Source organism: Physeter macrocephalus, chromosome 4, assembly GCF_002837175.3.
Source record: "Physeter macrocephalus isolate SW-GA chromosome 4, ASM283717v5, whole genome shotgun sequence".
In the NCBI taxonomy this organism is placed as follows: Eukaryota; Metazoa; Chordata; class Mammalia; order Artiodactyla; family Physeteridae; genus Physeter; species Physeter macrocephalus.
The window spans coordinates 142,109,220-142,130,357 of NC_041217.1; the positions used below are offsets into that span (position 1 = coordinate 142,109,220).

Sequence of the window (21,138 nt, forward strand, 5' to 3'; positions counted from 1 at the left end):
ATTTGAGATAGAGTGCTTAAAAAAAATCTGGATATGGTACTTTTTCTGGGAATTTTAATCTCAAGCCACAAGAACTCATTTGCTATTCATGAGCTTTACAATGAAATCCTTTCAAGTAATCTTTCATGGGCTTATTTATAATGACATCTAAAATTTTAATTGTGAGCTAATACCCCCACCCCCCCGCTTGCTAAATAAATATGAAATCTGTTGAATTTCTGCCATTCTTTTTAACTCTGATTCCATTTGGTAACCTGTTTTCAGTGTCCAAAACTAGTATTGTCTGAAGTTGTTTTAGGCTCTGTGTCTTTTCTAAACAGTTTTTTGTTCTTCAAAAAGAAAATAATGTAAAGACTCAACTATAGGGCAGTTTCCTCTTTTCTTTGGGATAGTTTTGGGAAAAGAATTTTGCCCTATATTCAGTCTCATCATCTAAAATTGATCAAAGTATTACAAGTGAGCTAGTGAGTAGGGTGAAGGAGGTGGTTGAAGTGGAATGGAGAGTCTAGTACAATGCTGTTCAGTACTGAAGCTACTAACCCCATGTAGGTATTTAAGTTTAAATGAATAATTTAATAATTATGTTAATTATTAAATTATAATTCAGTTGCTTGGTCACACTGGCCATACTTCAAGTGATCACTAGCTATGTAGGGCTACAGTATCATACAGTGCTGATACAGAATATTTCCATCACTGCAGAAAGTTCTGTTGGGTAGCACTAGTCTAGAAGATGTTCTATAGCCTCAGGAATTCAGAGATTTCTAGGAATAATCATATTGGTGGTAGTAGTCAGCGCCCCCCCCACCTCGCCCTCCAACTCAGCTGTCACCTTCCCTTCCTCCACATAGACACAGATCAGAGGTGGGTTGATTTCTCAGTTCCTAAAATAGACTTAGTGACCCAAGGAACTGTAGTTAATATTAGTATTGCTAGTGTATTATAGAGATTTGTATTGTGTTGATCTGATACTCAAAGTACACCCTTTCCTCTATGTTGTTGTCAAGAAATAGGCCCCAACTTGCTTTATGATGAAAAGAGCAGGACTTTTTGGACTCAGAGAGGCCTGAGTTTGAATGCTACTGTGTGTGATTTTGGATCAATCTCTTAATTTTTCAGAATGTCATTTTCCTCATCTGTTAACATGCTTGCTTCATAGAGTGAGGATTAAATGAGATAGGTAATGATGTGTAATTACTTTACATAATGCCTTGCACATGTCAGATGCTCCCTTTCCTCTTCATTCCTCTTAATGTCCCAAAAGACATCTAATAATGCAGATTTAGTCACTTAACACTTTCACTCAGAAATTCACCGGAAAATATTTATTGAGCATTTACTATATGCAAAGTTCTCTTCTCAGTGCTAGGAAAATAACAGTTAATCAAAACAGATAAGACTCCCTGCCATGACGGAGCTTATATTTTCACAATGGGGGACAGACAGTAAATAATATAAGTAAGTAACATTATATAATATATCAGAAAATGATAATGCTAAGAAAAAAAATAAAACAGGGAAGAAGGATATGAAGTATGTTGGGTGGTGGTCTGCAACTTTTTAGAAAAGGTAGACAGGTGACAGTTGAATAAAGACTTGGAGGAAGGGAATTAGCAAGTGAACCATGTATCTGGGGGCAAGAACGTTTCAGGCAGGGGGAGTAGTGACCACAAAAATCCTTACGTGAGAAATCAGGCCTGACATTTTTCCAGGAACATCAGGGAGACAAGTATGGCTCAGGAAAGGAGGAGGAGGAGAAGTTAGAAAGATTAGGGGAGTGAGGGAGGGAATAAGGAATCTTAAGGATGTTGTCTTTTTATACTAGAGAAAATATCAGTGGAAGATTTTGAGTAGAGCATTGACATGATCTAATAACTTCACTATTAAATAGGAATACACTGAAGGTGAGCAAGGGCAAAGCCAGGAAATCATTTAGGAGGCTGTTATAATAATGGAGGAGAGAGAAGATGGAGACTTGGAACATAGTGATAGCAGTGAAATGTGATCAGAATCTGAATGTGTTTTAACATTTCAGCAATCAGAATTTGTTAATGAGTGGGGAAGGAGGGAATAGTGAGAGAAAGAGAGAGTCAAGGATAACTCTGAGGTTTTTGGTTGGACCAACTGGAAGAATGGAGTTGCCATTTTTTAAGCTAGTGACACTTTATATATTCTTCTTAATGCTGTATTCTTATTTCTCCTCCTGGTTTCCCAAGGTTTGGGCTGTCTTACCCATTTGTTATCTACAATATCTAGCACAATTCTTTGCACAGAGTAACTGCAATCTACTTTCCTGAATTAAATTGATTTTTAGATGAACATCAGTCTCAAAATAGAGGTAGCTGTATTCAGGACTGCTGGTAACCAGGAAGAGTGTTTTCCTTTTGTTGCTGCTTATAATATAAAGCATATCTGGTTTGTTGGCTTTGCTCAACCAACTAAAAGTCTTCTGTTGAATACTGCAGGATGTCTACCTCCATAAAGCCTTCAAACTGCTAATCTTCAGACATTTCTGTTTCTTTTGTGTTTTAGCTTGCCAGTTGAATCTAGAAAAGGCAGATTAGTGGATTTCTCCCTTCCTCTTCCCACAGCTATTGGATAGAGCAAAAGGCAGTTATTTTATAATAGGTGGAAGAGAGAGAGGTTGTGTAGGCCTTTATGTGATGCTGACTAGAGTCTAAGTACCATCCACTTGCCTAAGGAAGAGTAAAGAATCCAGGGAAAGAAAGTAAGTGACTGTACCAGAAACTACCTTTCTTGCATTTTGGTTTTAGTAAATGAGATCTTGGTTGTCAGTTCGTTTTGATCTTAGCTATGTGGTTCTCCCAGTTTGCTATTTGTTTTTTCATCTGTAGATATTTATTTGACAAGGGCGAGTCTCTCAGGTACCATTCGTAGTCTTAGAATCTGCCTCGTATTCCTTGGTCTTTAATTTGGTTTGCAGCAGTCTTGATTCTGCATGTTGGGCTATTTTGATAGTGATATCTGCTTGGAAAGATTCAGTGAACTTTTTTTGCACTAGACTAAAAACAAATTGTGGAATGGTTATATTTCTTAAATTGTTTTGCTCTCTGTTTTCTTCCCCTGAAAAAAAAATCAAATTAGCACTTATTAAAACCAAATATTTGCTATTAGGACCTGTTACAGGATAGCCAATTGGAATTCTTTTCTATTGCAAAAGTAAACAGCAAGATTAATAAAAAGAAATTTGAGTTTAGGGTTAGTTGTAGGGGATATTAAACTACTCGCTTCTACTTTAGTCTGATCATCTTATCTGTAACTGTTAGAGTATGTTGATGATGGTAGACCATTATTTAAATAGTGAAGAGAGAGAGGAAACATCTCCAGAAATAAGTTGTCTACAATTGGTAAGTGTTATGAGTGGAAAATTTTCTATTTTTAAGTAGTGTCCTTTCCTTGCCTTCAAAATTTTGTGATTAAAAACTATTTGTGATTTCAAACAAGGGTAGATCTCAGTATGACAACAGTTACAATAAAAGCAGCTCACCTTTATTGGGTATGTTACTATGTATCGAACACCATTTAAGCATTTTATATATGTTAACAAGTTTCATAAAAACCCAATGTGCAAGTACTGTTATCACCCCGCATTTTACTGATGAGAGAACTGAGGCAGAGAGACGTTAAGTGACTTTCTAAAGATTACACAACTAGTAAATGATGGGGCTGGGATATACGGCTTTCTGGCTCAAGAACCCTCACTTTTAGCATATTTAATAACATGTGAGGGAGTTTATGAAGAACCTATGCCTTTAAACATTAAGTAACTTCTAAAATAATAAAGGGTTCAGGGGGAAATAATAGATTCTGTATGTAATGGCAGACTAACAGACTATATATGGGTCTCTAAAATGTGTGCTATAAACTCTCTATAGTTGTTCTCAAACTTCGTTGTGCATCAGAATCACTTGAGGAGTTTGTGTGTTGTGGGGGAAGATTTCTGGGCCTCATTTCAGACCATCTGAATTTGGATCATTGGGAGCAGGACTTTATATATCTGGATTTCTAGCCCAGCGTGAGGCAGATATTTATGCACCACTGATGTACAGCACATAACAAAACTGATTAAAACAAAAACACCATGTAATGGGGATGGATAATTATGGTGGCTAACATTTGCAGAGTACTTTTCTTGTATTATCTAATTTAATCCTTATAACAGCCATATGAAATAAGTTGGTATTATTACCTCCACTTTATAGATGGAAAACTAAATCTTAGAGTAGTCAAGTTAACATGACGAAAGTCACACAGGTAATAAATATATGATAGAACCGGGATTTGAAAACAGACTTAAACTACAGAACATAGAAATTCCCTTAATTGCCTAGTTAAATTATAGTAGATCATAGGTCATAGAGAACTAAATACTGAATATGAATTGTTACTGTAGTTTTTTTCTTTGCTTAAAAACAAAGATATAAAATTAATATATAGGGACTTCCCTGGTGGTCCAGTGGTTAGGACTCCACGCTTCCATTGCAGGGGGCCCAGGTTCGATCCCTGGTCTGGGAACTAAGATCCCACATGCCACACGGCCAAAAAATAAATAACTAAATAAAATAAAAATAAAATAAAATGAATATATAAAAATTAGCATTTGCATGCCATCTGCCTTTTATCCGTTTTCTATTAATGGCAATAAATTATCATACCTGGTGGTTTCTCTAAGGCCAACATTTCAGTATTAACAACTTGGTTGATGCATATATGTAACTGTAACTGAGGTTTGTATTGAAGCTCAGGTGCCCATATATATCTCCTTCTACTTCTCTCATACTTCTGTTTAATATTTTCACTGATTTTTCCTACATGCTAAAATGTTGGCGTTCCAAAGGTTCCATCAGTGAAGGCTTTTCTTTGTTCACACTACCTCTCATTTTGGGTAAACTCAATCCATTCCTAAGACTTTTGCAAATACTTTTTAAAAACACTATTGAGATATAAGACACATAATATATACCATCTTAACCACTTTTAAGTATGCAGTTCAATAGCGTTAAATATATACACATTGTTGAGAAACAGATCTCTAGAACTTTTTCATTGTGCAAAACTGAAACTTTGTACCCATTAAACTATAAGCCCCCCTCGGCCCCCCAGCTCTTGGTAACCACCATTCTATGTACTTTCAGTTTCCATGAATTTGATTACTCTAGGTACCTTATATAAGTGGAATCATACAGTATTTGTTATTTTTTGGCTGGCTTATTTCACTTAGCACAATGTTCTCACGATTTATCTATACAGTAGCCCGTGACAATATTTCCTTCCTTTTTAAGGCTGCATAATATTCCATTGTTTGTATGTACCATTTTTTTTTTAATCCATTACCATTGCTGGACATTTGGGTTGCTTCTACCTCTTAGTTATTGTGAATAATTTTGCTGTGAACGTGAGTATACAAATATCTTTTTTGAGACCCTGATTTCAATTATTTTAGATATATAACTAGAAGTGAGATTGCTGGATCATTTGGTAGTTCTGTTTTTCCCCAAATATGTTTAAAGTGAATGACTCATGACTCCAAACTCTGTATCTCGAACTCACACATTTTAAGATTCTTAACAATCTATTGGACATCTCTGTGTGAATGTCCCATGTGTACTTTAAAACCAACATGCCTAAAACTGGAAGGCTCAAACCTCACTATCCTCCCCAGCCTGTTCCTTTGCTCATGTTCTATGGCATTTTCATTTATTCACTTGTGTATTCAGTGTATATTAACTCACACCACCTAGGTACTAGGCCCTTTTGTTCATGATGAGGGCACATCAGTGAACAAAATTAAGTTATTTGGAGCTTATATCCTGGTCAGGGAAGACAGATAACAAACAAGTAGACTGTAGGGTTAAGGAAAGCCTCTCTGAGATGACTGTTGAGTAGAAACCTGACTGAAGTCAGGGAGTGAGGTATGTGGATATCTAAAGGAATAACATTCCAGACAAAGGGAAGAATAAGTTAAGGAGTTTAATGTGGGAGCATGCTTGGCTTGTGCAGGAAATTGTAAGGAAACCAGGACAACTCAGCAGGGTTAGTAGACGATGATGTCAGAGAGAGAGAGAGAGAGAGAGAGAGAGAGAGGGCGCGCGAGAGTGAGCTGGAGCCAGAATATGTACTCTTATAAGGTCAGAATAAGGACTTTGACTTCGATTCTGATGATATGGGAAGGCATAAGAGTATTTTGAGTAGGAAAAGGGTTTTATTTGGCTTGACATTTATAAGCATCATGCTGGCTGCTATGTGAATAGGCAGCAAGTGTGTGGGGCAAGGATGTTTGGAGACTATTGGAATACTACTCCAGGGGAAAGATGATGATTTAGACCAGGGTGGAAGCAGAGAAGGTTGGTGAGATTCCACATTTTGGACATAGAATAAAGAATTCCTCATAGATTGGATGTGGAGTCTGTGAGAAAGAAAAGAATTGAGGATGACTACATGATTTTTGACTTGAGCAATGGAATCATTAGAATTGCATGCCATTTTTAATGATTGAGAGGACTGGAGCAGGAGCAGTCACCCAAGTCAGAAGCCTGGACATCATTTCCAGCATTTTTTTCCTTTTCAATTCACACCTCTCTGTGCTACCCAAGTGATTTTCCTAAAAGGCAAATTTGAGTTGCAGCAGTTGCCTCCCCATTATCTTCAAATTAAGTAAAACTTTTAATGCCTTTATCCTGCCTCTCATAATCTAACTGTTACTTAATTTTCCAGCCAGCCTCTCACTGCTTCCTGATGCAAACCATTGCTGAAGCCACACAGAACTACTTTTAGCTTCCTGGGTAGACTTAGTAGATTCATACATTGTTCCTGGGTAGACTAAGTAGATTCATACATTTTACTTAAAAAAAAAAAAAATCTCTTCCTGAGTGCTCTCAGTTAAATTTCTTTTCCCTAGAAGAGCCTTGTTTTAATACTTGATTGAAATATCATCCTTTCTTCCCAGCTTTTCTCCGAACATTCACATTACTTCCACTTTTTTGCCTTTAGAGTATCTTATATATTTTTCTATTTAAGTCCATAATAAATAGAGGAAAGAGTCATCAGCTTTGGAGTCATACAGTGGAGTACTTGAGAAAAATTTAGAGAAGAATATCATAGTGATTAATGTATTTGGAAAATAGGAATTTGAAGGTACATTTAGAAAAATTTAAATATAGTAGATTGTTGGAAATGATCTGTTACAGATATGAAAAATTAAATAATTATTTATGAAAAATGATTTTCCTTTCTGCCCAGAAAGAAAGAGGGGGAAATGGTATTAAGCATCTTTTTGAGGCCTCATTGGCTTCCGGCCATAATCTCATGGTCTTTCTTTAGTGTGGACACTTAAATCTATTGTTTCTTTGCCCCGTCACATCTGTAGCTGGGGAAATTTTCATCCCAAAATAGATCTCTTTCTCATAGCTCGCTTCATTAACATCATATTAATGAGATTTGTGAAATAATAGAGATTTATATTGGTCTGTCCTGGTTCCTGGCACAGGGCTTCTAAAACCCTTGTAATTTCCTAAGTGATAAGAGTAGCATTTCTTGTTTTAATATTTGGTCTTTGACCCTGGTTCCTGACAAAGAGCTCCCAGATCCCTTGGAACTTCCTGGGTGATAGGTGTGTCTTTTGTTTTAATGAGGAGACTCTTGGGCTTGTGAATAACTTCAGGAAAGGGGCCAGTCACCAGAAAGACCAAGCCATGATTAGAAGCTTGGAAATTTCAGTTCCACCTCCTATCCTCTAGGAAGGGGAGGGGGCTGGAGATTGAGTTAATGATCGATCATGCCTACATGTTGAAGCATTTGTAAAAATACCAGTAGTACAGGTTGGGGGAGCTTCTGGGCTGGTGAACACATAGGAGGGTGGCATGCCTGGAGAGAGCATGAAGCTCCATGCTCCTTCCCACATACCTCACCCTATTCATCTCTTCCATCTGGCTGTTCTTGAGTTATATCCTTTTATAATAAGCTGGTACTCTAGTAAGTAAAATGTTTTCCTGAGTTCTGTGAGCCAGTCTAGCAAATTAATCCAATTGGGGAGAGGGTTGTGGAAATCTCCGATTTATAGCTGGTGTGACAACCTGAACTTGGGATTAGCATCTGAAGTAGGAACTGTCTTGTGGGACTGAACCCTTAACTTGTAGGATCTGATTCTATCTCTAGGAAAATAGTGTCAGAATTGAGTTAAGTTACAAGGACACCTATCTGGTGTTACAAAATTGCTTAATGTGTGGAAAACCCACATATATGGTGTCAGAAATGAAGTAGAGTTGTAGTAGATAGACTGTGGAGCGTTTTTTCCCCATACAAGGTCAAAGGTGAAAATTCCACAATTCACAGCTGTAGGATGATGGTCTCTTTCAGAATTTCTCATTGGCCCAATTTATGGCAAAAACATGAGAGGAGGATGATTCTGTGTCATTCACAACTGTTTTTTCCTCAGTACTTAAATAGTTCCAGGTTAGTAATTAAATATTTGTTGAATGGGTTGTAATGGTAGAATGAATGAATGAATGCAGTATTCGAATGCATGAATAAGATGAATGATTGCTGTATCAGTACAACACAATGAAAAGTCATTGAGAAAAAGGTGGTGTGAGTCAGTTAAATTTTCTTGGAGAAAATGATTCAAGTCTGGGTCTTGAGCTCTACTAGTCCACAGTAGGCATTCCTTCCTTTGTGATCGCATACTGTTTCTCATGCTGGATTGAAATTGTTTCTGTAACTGCTCAACCTGGGAGGAATGTGTCTTGTCATCCTGTATTCCCTCCAGTGTCTAAAACGCTGCCTTGATTATGGAGAAGAGAAAGCCTGGGTTTTGTTGGAAGAATTCACTTGATGGCAAGATCAGAGTTGTAAATGCTAAAATACTAGTACTTTGTGGGTTTGACACCTATTATTTAGATATTTTGAAAATACTTGAAATCTGACATACCATAGAGTAATGATTTCAAATTAAACAAAAGTGCACTAATTTAAAAAGCATTTTTCTATACTTTAAATATTTTCAAGAGATAGAAACAATGCTAATATTATAATCATAATTATTCTAGTTCACAGGCTTTCTAAACATGTGGAACATGCAGAGTTGCCTATACTATTCTATCTGGTAATTATATATATATATATATATGATTATATATAATGAAAATGTTTTTGTCATTTCTATTTTCATAAATTTTAAAAGGTTTTCTTTTTCTACTTGTTTATAAATTCTTATATTTGAAATGTATTAAGTGTTTAGTTTCACTGATTTGCAATCAGTAATTAATTTAGAGATTGACCAACTGAGGAGACTGCTATAAGAATTAAGCTAATGATAATGCTATGACAATTGTTGAAGACTGGAAAAATGGTGGTCTGTTAGTAACTTAACGTGTATTGTATTGAGTTTGTCATGTAACCTCATCTAATCTCGGTTTATCAGTCTTTGAATACAAAGTAGAATTTGGGAGGGAGGATAGGAAGCAGGGTTTATTGAAAGGTTGCTGAGAAGCTCACACATTTGAAAGAAAGCTTGAACAACCAAACCAAGTCTTAGGAAAACCAGTAAACTGAGTTGCTCTGTCAGAAACTTATCACTGAGCACTGTTGTCAGGACACATCTTCAACTAGTTAGTCAGTCGTTCAAGAGCCACATTCCCAGGAGAGCCTGATTGGTCTAGATTGAGTCACCATGATTAATATATTTTCAGTATCACATGGGATGAGGCAGGAGTAGTAGTTCTCTGAAAGAAACACATGATCTGTATCAAAAGGAAAGAGGGAAATGATGATGGGCTAGTACAAACCACAGATGGGGCACAATAATAGCTAATGGGACAATATATGCATCTGAGATTGCATTTTTCTGGTGTTTCATGAAACTGAATTAAACTGGAGTTTTAATGTTCTTTTGTTAAATCAACTTTGTCAATGACTAATTTATATACGTATACAGATTTTAATTATATACAACTCTATGAGTTTTGATAAATGTACACATTGTGTATGTATACATTGTGTATCCAGTCCTCCTCCCTTCAAGATTTCCATCATATTAGAAAATTTGTTCTCTTTTCCTGTCAGTAACCCTCAATGTTGCTGCAGGCAATCATTGATCTGATTTATATTGCCACATTTTGGTAGTTTTGTCTGTTCTAAAACTTCATATAAATGGAATCATATACTATGCAATCTTTTGTGTCTGGCATTGTTTACTCAACATAATGTTTGAGGTTCATCCATATTGTTGCATGTATCAGAAGTTCATTTTTATTATTGAATAACAGTCCTTTGTGTGAATATGCCACAGTCTTGTTTATTCATTGGTTGATGGATATTTTGGTTGTATCTAGTGTTTTGGTATTATGAATAAAGTGGCTATGAATATTTGTATACTAGTCTTTGGTGGACATATGTTTTTATTTCTCTTGGATAAATTCCTAAGAGTGGAATTGTGGTACTGTATGTTAAGTGTTTGTTTAACTTTATATAAAACTGTCAAACGTTTCCAAAGTAGTTGTGCCATTTTACATTCCCATCAGCAGTGTGTGAGAGTTCTAGTCCTCCAAATCCTCACCATCATTTGGTGGTGTTAGTCTTTTTAATTTCAGCCATTTTAGTGTGTTTGAAGCAGATTTCTTTGTGGTTCTCTTTTTAAAAATTAACTTTATTGATAATGAAATGAACCCATTTTAAGTGTACAATTTGATGAGTTTCGACAGATGTAAGTACCTACATTACTACCACCTCCACAGTCATTATCCCTAAATTTCCCTATTGTCCCTTCCATATCATTCCCCACTGATCCTAAGGAATCCTTTATCTGCCTTCTTTAACTAGAGATTAAAATGGTCTTTCCTAGAGTTTCACATACCCGAAATCGTATAGTATTTTCTCGTGTCTGACTTCATTCATTTAGCATAATGTTTTTGAGATGTACCCATGTAGTTGAATGTATCTGCAGTATGTTCCTTTTTATTGATGAGTAGTGTTCCACTGCACCCAGACACTGTGGTACACCCAAAACATTTACCTATTGTTGGGCATTTGGGCTGCTTCTAGTTATTGGGTATTGTGATTAAAGCTGCCATGAATATTAGTATACAAGTCTTTGGGAAATATGTTTTTATTTCTTTTAGATAAATACTTAAAAGTAATATTGCTAGGTTATATGTTTACCTTTATATATAAAACAGTTTTGAAAGTGATTGTACAATATATGAGACTTCCTGTTGTTCAATGTTGTTGCCAAAACTTGTATCATCCTGTTTAATTTTAGCCATTTTAATAGGTATGTGGTGGTCTCTTATCATGGTTTTAATTTGCATTTCTATGATGACTGTTTAATGTGAACAGCTTTTTATATGCTTATTGGCTATTCATATATCTTTTTTTGAGAAGTTTCTGTTCAAATCTTTTGCCCATTTTCTTACTGACTTGTTATCTTATTGAGTTATAAGAATTCTTTTTATATTCTGAATATAAATCCCTTCTTGGACATTTATACATAGCAAATACCTTTCCCGGTCCATGACTTACCTTTTCATTTTCTTAGAGGTGTCTTTCAAAGAGCAAATTTTGAAATTCATCATTTTTTCTTTCATCTTTTGCCTACCCAGTGTTGTCACGATTTCCCACTGTGTTTTCTTGGTGTCCTCATTTGTAAAATGAGGGGGTAATATGAGAGTTAAATGATTTAATATGAGCAAAGCACCTAGAGAATACATAGCACCTAGTAAAAACTAAATAATGTTAGCTACCTTTATTGTTACTACAACTCCTTCACTCAGAAGTTATCATTGAAGTTTTTGGATGCTGTCTGTACATCCCTGTCTCATCTCCCTCCCCGCTCAAGAAATCTCATTGGCATTTTCTTCAGGGGTCATTTGTTTAAAAATATAAAAAGACCAAAGCCAAGATTTTCTATATGTGTAGGGGATGATTTGCATTAGATGCTGTAGTTTTCAAAATTTATTTATTTATTTATTTGTTTGTTTGTTTGTTTATTTATGATCCTGTCATTTTTTAATCTACCAATTTGCCATTTCCCTTCCCCCAAAAAGTCTAAAGCCCACTATGAGCGTCATGGTTTTCTCCTTCTGTTAAGACTGAAGATAATATTTCTTACAGCCACCTCTGACCTTGACTTCCACTATACTTTAAACATACCTCACATGTCTTCCAGTGGACTCTGAGAAATGACGATTCAGAGGGTGTTGTCAAGTTTTGCTAAAGAGAACTTAGAGGCTGGGATTCTAATTGTGGTAAATTAACTGATTAAAAATGTCATGGATTTAATTAGCATAAAAGCAATAATAGTTATACCAAAATGGATTTTCATACTACCATAAACTAGGTCAAGGCAAGATACTGTTTTTTAAATATGTTGCAGTCTGCTGAAGATCCACTGTAGTGTGTTTGAGTCGGTCCCAGAAATAGAAATATTGTGTTTATTCTCTGTTTCTTTGGCCAAATATTTAATCATTCCCTATTATTATATTCCTGTTTATAGAATGAGAGATATAATATCTTCCTAGCCAAAAAAGAAAAACAAAAAACCCCCCACAAATTAGCAATGGGATTATTTACATTGAGCAAATGATACGTGGTTTTTATGTGATCAGTATAATTTCTAGTCTATAATCTAGGTTTTTCTAAATCTAATCTCTTTTCTAAAGGTATCCCCTCTATCTGTGCTCTCCTGAGCCCTAGATCAGGTACCAGGCATACCCAAAGTCTAGCATGGTGCCTGGCAATGAATAGGCCTTTGGTAAGTTTGTTGAACCAAACTTTTAATTTTACCCTTTATTTCTGGAGTCTTTATTCTTTCCCTTTCCATGAATTCTCTTTGAACTCAAGAAATCACTATTCTTAAAAAAAATAAAGGCAAACAAAAACTTATCGTAGCCATTCTTCTTGCAGGTCCTATCTTTATACTTTTCATATTGTTTCAAGAATCAGTTTTACTTACTTTCTTATTTCCCTTGTATTTCTTAGCCTTTTATGATATAGTTTTTACTAAAACTGTTTTCAAATATGTCTAACAATCTCTTCTTAGGCCTCATTTTATTAGACTATTTTCACATTTTTAATTTTGTCTAATCCCTCCTTATAGTACCTTCATTGCCTCTCTATGACATATTCCTGGTCCTTCCCCTCCTATCTAACCCTTCCATTTTTATTGTTTTGTTTTGTTTTAAGCTTTCTCTTCTCTTTTTACATATATGAATTCCCCAAGATTCTTTGTCTCACTTTTCTTCACCAGAGAGTAAAGGAGGGGGGGAATTAAAGTATTTCTAGGGCTTCAAATAAGCAGGTGTTTTACTTAATCTAGCTCTGATTTTTAAAATTACCTTTTTGTCTCCTTTTGGATATTACCTGAACTTCTCCTAGTAAAATTAATTGTTGAATGGATTTTTTTCCATGCTAGAAGACATGCTATGTTATGTCCATTAGTATATCTGGTACATAGTTGGCAATTACAGTCATTCCTCGGTATCCGTGAGGCATCTCTTCCAGGTGCCCCTGGGGATACCAAAATCCACAGATGCTCAAGCTCAAGTCTCAGAGTGGTTCTGCATCCTCGGATTTAGCTCACTGTGGATTGTGTAGTACTGTCATATGTATTTATTGAAAACAACAACAACAAACTGAGTATTGGTGGACCTGTGTGCGGTTCAAACCTATGTAGTTCAAGGGTCAACTGCAATACATATTTGTGAAGTCAACAAATGATATCCTACTATTACCTCAAAGTTAACATTGTGCAAAGTCGAATTCATCTGAAATTTTCCTTTGCTTCTACATCTACCCATTATTCAGTGTCAATATCAAATGCTGTCCCTTTTCTGAAACTTTCCTTAATCCTCACAGTCAAAAAGCACTCTTCCTATCCTATATTTCTTTAGCAGATCATACTTTTATTGTGTCTTCATTCTGAATTACATTTTACTTATTTAGGTACAGAGTTTATTTGTACATAAGGTTGAGGTCAGGGATTAACATTCTATCCAAAAGCAAATACATTATTTAAAATAATATAAGATCTTAGAAGAGGAAAAGGGTTGAAAGTGAAGGCGTGGGGACTTCCCTGGTGTCCAGTGGGTAAGACTATGTGCTCCCAATGCGGGGGGCCCAGGTTCGATCCCTGATCGGGGAACTAGATCCCGCATGCATGCCGCAACTAAGAGTGCACGTGCTGCAACTAAGGAGTCCACAACCAAGAGTCCGCATGCCGCAACTAAGACATGGCACAGCCTAAATAAATAAATAAATATTTAAAAAAGAAAGTGGAAGTGTGTCATGGTACCTTCTGAATAGTATTGTCCCCTTCCCCATCTTGCTACTTTTCATTTACCCTTCAGTCTTAGTTGAGACATTATTTCATCCAGGAAGCTTTCTGTGAGCCTTAAGCAAGTCTCCACTGTGCTGCTTTTCTTTGTACTCCTCTAGCATCATTCATTTAGCAAATGACTATTGAGTGCCTTTTATGTGCTGGCATTGTGCCAGGCAGCGGGAATAAAGCGGTGAACAAATTTGATATCATCTCTTCCATCATGGTGCCTACAGTCTAGTGAGAAAGACAGACATAAAACAAATAATCACCAAATAAGTAATTATCAATTGCTATGAAGAAAAAGTACAGGGTTCTTTGTGAGAGTAAACCTATGGGGGGGTTGTTGATCGGAGAAGAATTTTTGGAAAAAGTATATCTAACAAAAACATCAATTATGATGATTGAGATTCAGCCAGACAAAGAACAGGGAAGAGGGCATTCCATGCAGATATAGTATCTTAAAAGGCCCTAAGAAATAAACAAAAAACTTGAAGCCTTTAAGGAACAAAAAGGCAGGGCCATTTTGGCTGAAAATGTAGTATTTACTCATACAGATGAGGAAACTGAGGCTCAGGGAGATTCAATGAGTATAGAATATATACTAAGGTCATCAAAGTAATAAATGGGAGAATCTAGATTCAAATTTTGGACTTTATAAATTCTTAGTGTTCTTTCCATTATACCTTGGCATTCCCTAGTGAAAATTTGAACAAAATCTTTCCAAACTCTGGTATTTTGTTTCTTTTCCAACATCATAGAATGTTCTCTGACCATTTTCTATTTTTTAACAAAGAAGATATTTGTATGTGGAACCATTGCTGTCAACAGAAAAGGGATAATTGACCTGGCACCAGGCAGGGATGCTTCTATTGAATTTGTGGCTTTGAAAACTGATTTTAGCATTTCCTTGACTCTAAGGATTTCTGAGCCTCCAGAGTTGTCAGGGTTCTATGGTATCCACTGTCTTTAATAATCTGTGGATTTCTTTGATTTTTGCCAGTGGAGCGTTAAAACTTTCAAAATTCATAGCAAGTGTCTTACACTCTACGTTGTTTCCATTCAACAGTATAACTTTGTAAACTTGACCTACCTCTGGCAAATATTTAAGTTAATGTTTCACAAAATACACAAGCTCCTTTTTGCAGTTGATCTCCACACAGCTGATAAAACATCCAAGTGTCAGCTTCCCCCCTCCTCCCATTTTGATGTGGATGTGGATGGGAAAGGGGAGGGAAGAAGTTGTTATGATGCAAAGGCAAAGTTGGAAGAGTCTTTTTTTTCCTTATATCTTGAGAATCTTCTCTATTACCCTGTAATGACGTACCCACAATCCAGGATGTAACAGCCTGTTTGCTTAGTAGCTTTCAAAAATGTCCAAATCATGGCACATGTGTTTACCTATGTTCTAGGTAATTGGTGACTTGTTAGCTTAGAGACCAATTTCAGGAAGGTTTTATATAAGGAGACTCCCCCAGGGATGCTCCTGCTCCTTTTGTAACCTGATATAATTGTGGTGTGTTTATCAAAGACCTTTTGATACATTTTTTCCTTCTAAATATTCTTTTCTTCAAGAATAATTATTGTAACACAACACAATGAATTTAATTCCTGAGCTAATTTTAAAATTCTTATTGGCATTTTTCATTTGTGATTTTATATCTTGCTCCTCTCAATCTGAGGAAGGAAATAATGTTAAAAGATTACTTTAAGGTACTGATTTTACTTGTTCTAACACCCTTAAACATTGGTTTTGTGGGTGGTTTGCTTGAATGAGGACTGTGGAATTAAGCTTTTTATGACTCAAGATTTGGGGATATTAGATGCCAAATGTATGTTTTTTAAATTATCTAAAACACAGTTTTATTATAGAGAGGGAGAAAAACATTTAATGGAGAATATTTTTTATCACTAAGGAAATACTTATTATTTTGTTTAAATTTTCAAAGTATACTTATTTTCCTTTACAGTGTTTTCCACCCCACTCCACTCCACCCCTGAGCATTTGTCTGTTTCTTTAAATGTCTTCTCTGTTTTTTGTTTGCAGGCAGCTATCAATGGTGTAATACCCCAGGAAAATGGCATTCTGAGAAGGTATGTTGTAAGGTACTTAGTAGTAAAATGAGAATTTAGCAAAGCAAAAAAGAGACAGTTGTTAATTTTTTTGGTTTCACTTTTTGATAGAGCACTTTGTGATGATCTTTGATATATAAGTTCATTAATACAGTTATTCTTCTTTCAGACATTTTTATTAGTCATATTAATTTCCTAAAGTCTCCAACGTCTAACTGTAAAATGTTATTTCAGATTGGGTGATACAACTTTTAAATGTGATTTTATTTTGTTTTTAAGGAAACTTTTCAAGGTCATCTTCTAATTCATAAGATGGAAGGAACGGAATCCTTTAAACTGTTAGTAGTGAGAAAATGAGACATGTCTCAGTAACTCCAGAGCATGGTTATCATCTAACTATACAGGCTTTATCTTCAACCTTACTAATACTTTTTTTTTTCTCCCTTTGGTTTCTAAATTAAATTTGTTAATTTGCAACAATTTGAGTAAGTCCTTAATAATGAAACTTCCCAGAGCACTGAGCTGTTTTACCTGAAGTATACAGTGTTAACATGTGGAATAGTCTTCGTGGTTTTGTGTCATTGCCAGAAGGTAAAATTGGAAGATGATGCCAAGAGAACTATAGTGGTTACAAAATAATTCCTTAAATTAAAAATAAATTCATAACTTTTCCTAAAATTGGAGACTGGTTCTGGATTAAAAGAGCACATTATAAAGTCATAGGAGGTAAAACCATTCTCCCTTACAAGTGTGGTTTAATTACTTGATATCCGCCCCCCCGCCCCCCGGAATTCAAACTTTGGCTTGAATTTTGGTGGCTGGGATTTCTAAGTCACTGAAGCATGATCTGCTAAGTGCAGATGAGGCAAACAGAAACAGCAGACTACGAATGAGGTTGTTTTGGAGAGGAAGAAAAGTGCTGTTGCAAAAACATCAAAAAATTTACCATGAACTGCAAAATGTGCTGTACTTTATAGGAAACTGTGTATATTTAGGAAGGAAGAAAAATTCTGTTTGGTACCTATACCACCCTTAGTGATTAATGGTTTTTAGGTGAAAGCAATGATAAACAGACCTATTCTCCACCTTTTTTTTTTTTTTTAAAAACTGTCAGAATTTCATCCAGAGTAAATGTGGCTGATTTCCAGAGTCTGTACCAAATTTTTCTGTGTTGGTTTGTTCAGTTTTTTTTTTTTTTTTTTTTTTTGGTTCAGAAGCATTCAATTCTATTGAAGCCCTTGTCTAGAAAGCAAACCAGATGATTACAGAAACTTCCTTCAAGATTATTTTTTTCCTTGGTTTAGAAGGTTTTAGACTGCTAAATATGGCTCCAGTTTTATTCTTGAGTAAATGTTATTCCACTTTTTGTGCCAAAATTTTTGCTTGCTAAACCCTTGTGGATTCAGCTGTTAGGTTCTGAGTACATATTGGATATATCTTACAATTAATAGTATTTGCTATGGGTGAACTGTAGAAATTCCCTCATCCCTGGAAACATCCCATCTCTCCTGTCACAGAAGATACTTTTTCGTTAATATATTCTATAGCTAGAGATTCAGTACGGAATTGATTTCTAATAAGGTTACTATAATATTTGGGGTTTAACTTTCATCAGAGTGGGTTTTTGTTTGTTTTGTTTGCTTGTTAAAGGAATGAATCATATGTCCACAAAAGAAAGTAATAGTTTTCAACTATTTCCTTACTAACTTTGTTCTTTAGTTTTGAAATCACTGTGGATTTGACAGAACTGAAAATTACTCTTGTATGTCTACTGACCAGAGGAAAGGAAAGAGGGCTCTTTGTACTTTCTCATAGATTTAACACTGAAAGTGGAAGACACAATGCTAGGAATGGTATATGTAGGCAGTTTAAAAGGATCTTTGTTTCATGTGTTTGATATTTGTAGAAAGTTGATTATAGTATGTGAAAACAACTAACTTTTAATTTGTCAGTTTATACCTTAGCAGAGAAAAGAGCTACCAAAAAGAGTTGTGTTTTTTTTTTTTAATATGAATTATTTTTGGAGGGAGAAGAACCTGATCTCTGCGCTTTATAGCTTTTCTTGGAATCAGATGTTTATGTGAATTCAAAAGTGGGAATTTGTTTTTTTAACGTACCCATAAGTTCAAGACAAAGAAACTAACTTTTTTAAATACTTAAGGCACTGTGCTAGGTATTTGATATAGTTTTCTTTATTAATGCCCATTAAAACCCTTAAGAAATAAATGCTCATATTTCATAGATGAGGAAATTCCAGATTAGAGAATTTATAGATTCACTGAAGGCCACAAATATAGTAGTTGGTGAAGTCTGGATTTTCTCATTTTAAAAACCATGCTCTTTCTTTTATATCACTCTGTCCTCTTCAAGGTCAGTAACCCAGGCATGTCACAACTTTTAAGATTTTTTCCTTTGGGTAAAGAAGTTGAAATTTAATACACGTATATAAAATCTTTCTTCCACAGCTTTGTTTTAACAGTTATTATTTTAGTTGTAAGCAAATAAAGGCATTTTACAGGTAGAGAGAATAAGGCATGAAGTGACTTGGCTCAGATGATACAGCATGATGTTGATGAGTCAGTAAGCAAGTCTTCTGTCTCATCTTCCAAGGCTTATTTCACTAGACAATACATTGCTAATACAGCATATTTATAAAGTGTAAAAATATGCAGTCATAATCTAAACCATTCATTTAGTCATAAGCAAACATCAAGTATGTACATGTATATTTACTGCATCTTGTTGTAATATTTTATTTATTCAGGATATTGTCCAGAGCCTTTTAAAAAATTATTTTTGGAGAAAGCTATTGTTAGGAGCACTAATGAATTACCTGTATTAGTAGAGAGTAGATGCTATGTTTTATAAAAATTTTATGAATTAATAGTGTAATTTTACTCATTGACTAAGTGGGTGGTATTTATCAACTCATTTATTTTATGATCCAGACAGATATACTGTATATTTCTTTGTCTATTGTTTAATTCATTGAGGAAACCTAGCGAAGACAGGTTTGTTTTCAAATCTTGAGCATTATTATAATAGCTTTCAGAATATATAAGTGCTGAGGTTTTCTGATTTAGAAGATGTCCATTTTGGCCAGTTATAACGTCTTTATTTATTGTCTTTTCTGATACCCATTTAAAAAATCTGATCTTTTTCTAGAGACAGATTTATCTTTAAGACACATTTTTTTTGCACCTAGAGGATTTACCATGGGATGGACTTTTAAAAATTGAAATAAACAAGTGCAGAGTTTCTGTTTACTTTGCTTTGTTCACTGTCTTCCAAGGATCTGTGTGGTTTGTAGAGGAAAGTTGAGCAAGGATAAAAACACTCCTTTAGTTGAAGTTTAGATCTAAAATAGATTTCTCCATAGAGTTTGCCTTACCACCCAGTGTCTTTTTTTCTTTCTGTCTTTTAAATTATTGATTAACTTGAAAAGAATAGTGAGAAGGTCAAATTATAGGATGGTAGTCTTCATAGATGAAAAATCTTAAAAACAGTTTTTTTTGAGTCAACAGTTTTGGATGCCTTTGCACTCTTTGGATATCACTGAACATTAGTCACAACTGACAAGATCATTCATTAACTGGTAATCTCTTTTCCTCTCTCTCTCTCTCTCTTTTTTCTTTTTTTTTTTGATTGCTAGTAAAAAAAACTAATGTAAATTCATTATTTTTGTTGATCTCGAAATGGAGTAATTATAGCTAATAAGAAAGATTTCAAGAGATAACTTAAAAAAAATCCTCTTTGTGGCTGAGAAACATACCAAAGAGCGTGCTCTGATTAGAAATATTAAACTATCTTCTAGAGTTAGGGTTTGGTAAAGGGAAAAAAAGCACCACACTAGCACCTCTTTCAAAACAGAGGGGATTTCATGTAGGGAATGAGTTACGCAGATATATAGTAGGTTGAAAGAGCAATAATGACTGCAGGAAACAACTTGACCATCAGGCCCACATGAGGGTGGGTTCTGCTGGTCAGCGAGGAAGGGAGCCTAGGGCAGGAGGAGACTTAAACCTGAGAAGGGTGGGCAGAGCCGGGACTGTATGGGGCAGATCCATGGCCCCCACTCCAGGAAGCCTTCTCTAGGACAGACCTGCCCAGAAGAGGCCCCTATTGACCATCAAAGGGCACAAGGTCACTCCTGGTACTGGAGGAAAAAAGGAAAGAGCTTGGGAGAGGTTGAAGTTAGCAGAACTTTGGAGCTCAGAGGAAAGGCCCTAGGAACTTGGCCCCAGACACATGAGAAAGAAGTCCTGCTCAGCTGATACTGGTATTTCTGACAGGATGCAGAGGCTTGTTTCGAAGTAAAATAGAAAATAGAAGCTAACTTCAGTGGTTGATGCTGAAACAAAGTGGGTATCATTGTTACGGTGTTGTTACTGTTAGGGTAACGTTGATAGGATCAGTGTGTAAACTGTAAGAAGAGAATTTTGTCTGTGTCTGTGTGTGTACACGTGTGCTGTTACTGTCCTTGTTTCTGTTACTGATCATAAAGCCATGGTTGATATTTACCAGTTTCTTCCACTATTTATTCTATATTCCCTCTGCCAGTGCCTCAGGTAGTCAAGGTTCTCTACTTCGTGGGACATCTCAAACATTCATTCTTGAAGAGTTAGAATCCTCAGTGGGCTTATCCTTTTTAAAAAATTTGTTGCAGTTTCCCATTAACTCTTAATTTTGGACATACCTTAGAAAATAGTCCATTGCATAGCAACAACCTGATTTTT

The 21,138-nt window shown here is 35.5% G+C and overlaps 1 protein-coding gene across 1 annotated transcript in view; it reads left to right on the forward strand.

The window, feature by feature from the left end:
* FAF1 (Fas associated factor 1) overlaps positions 1–21,138 on the forward strand; it is a 534,086-nt gene that overhangs the window by 164,888 nt on the left and 348,060 nt on the right. Inside the window, exon 3 of the mRNA XM_024119653.3 lies at positions 16,377–16,423. Within this exon, the coding sequence (XP_023975421.1) occupies positions 16,377–16,423 (47 nt within the window). The remainder of the gene's footprint in view (positions 1–16,376; positions 16,424–21,138) is intronic.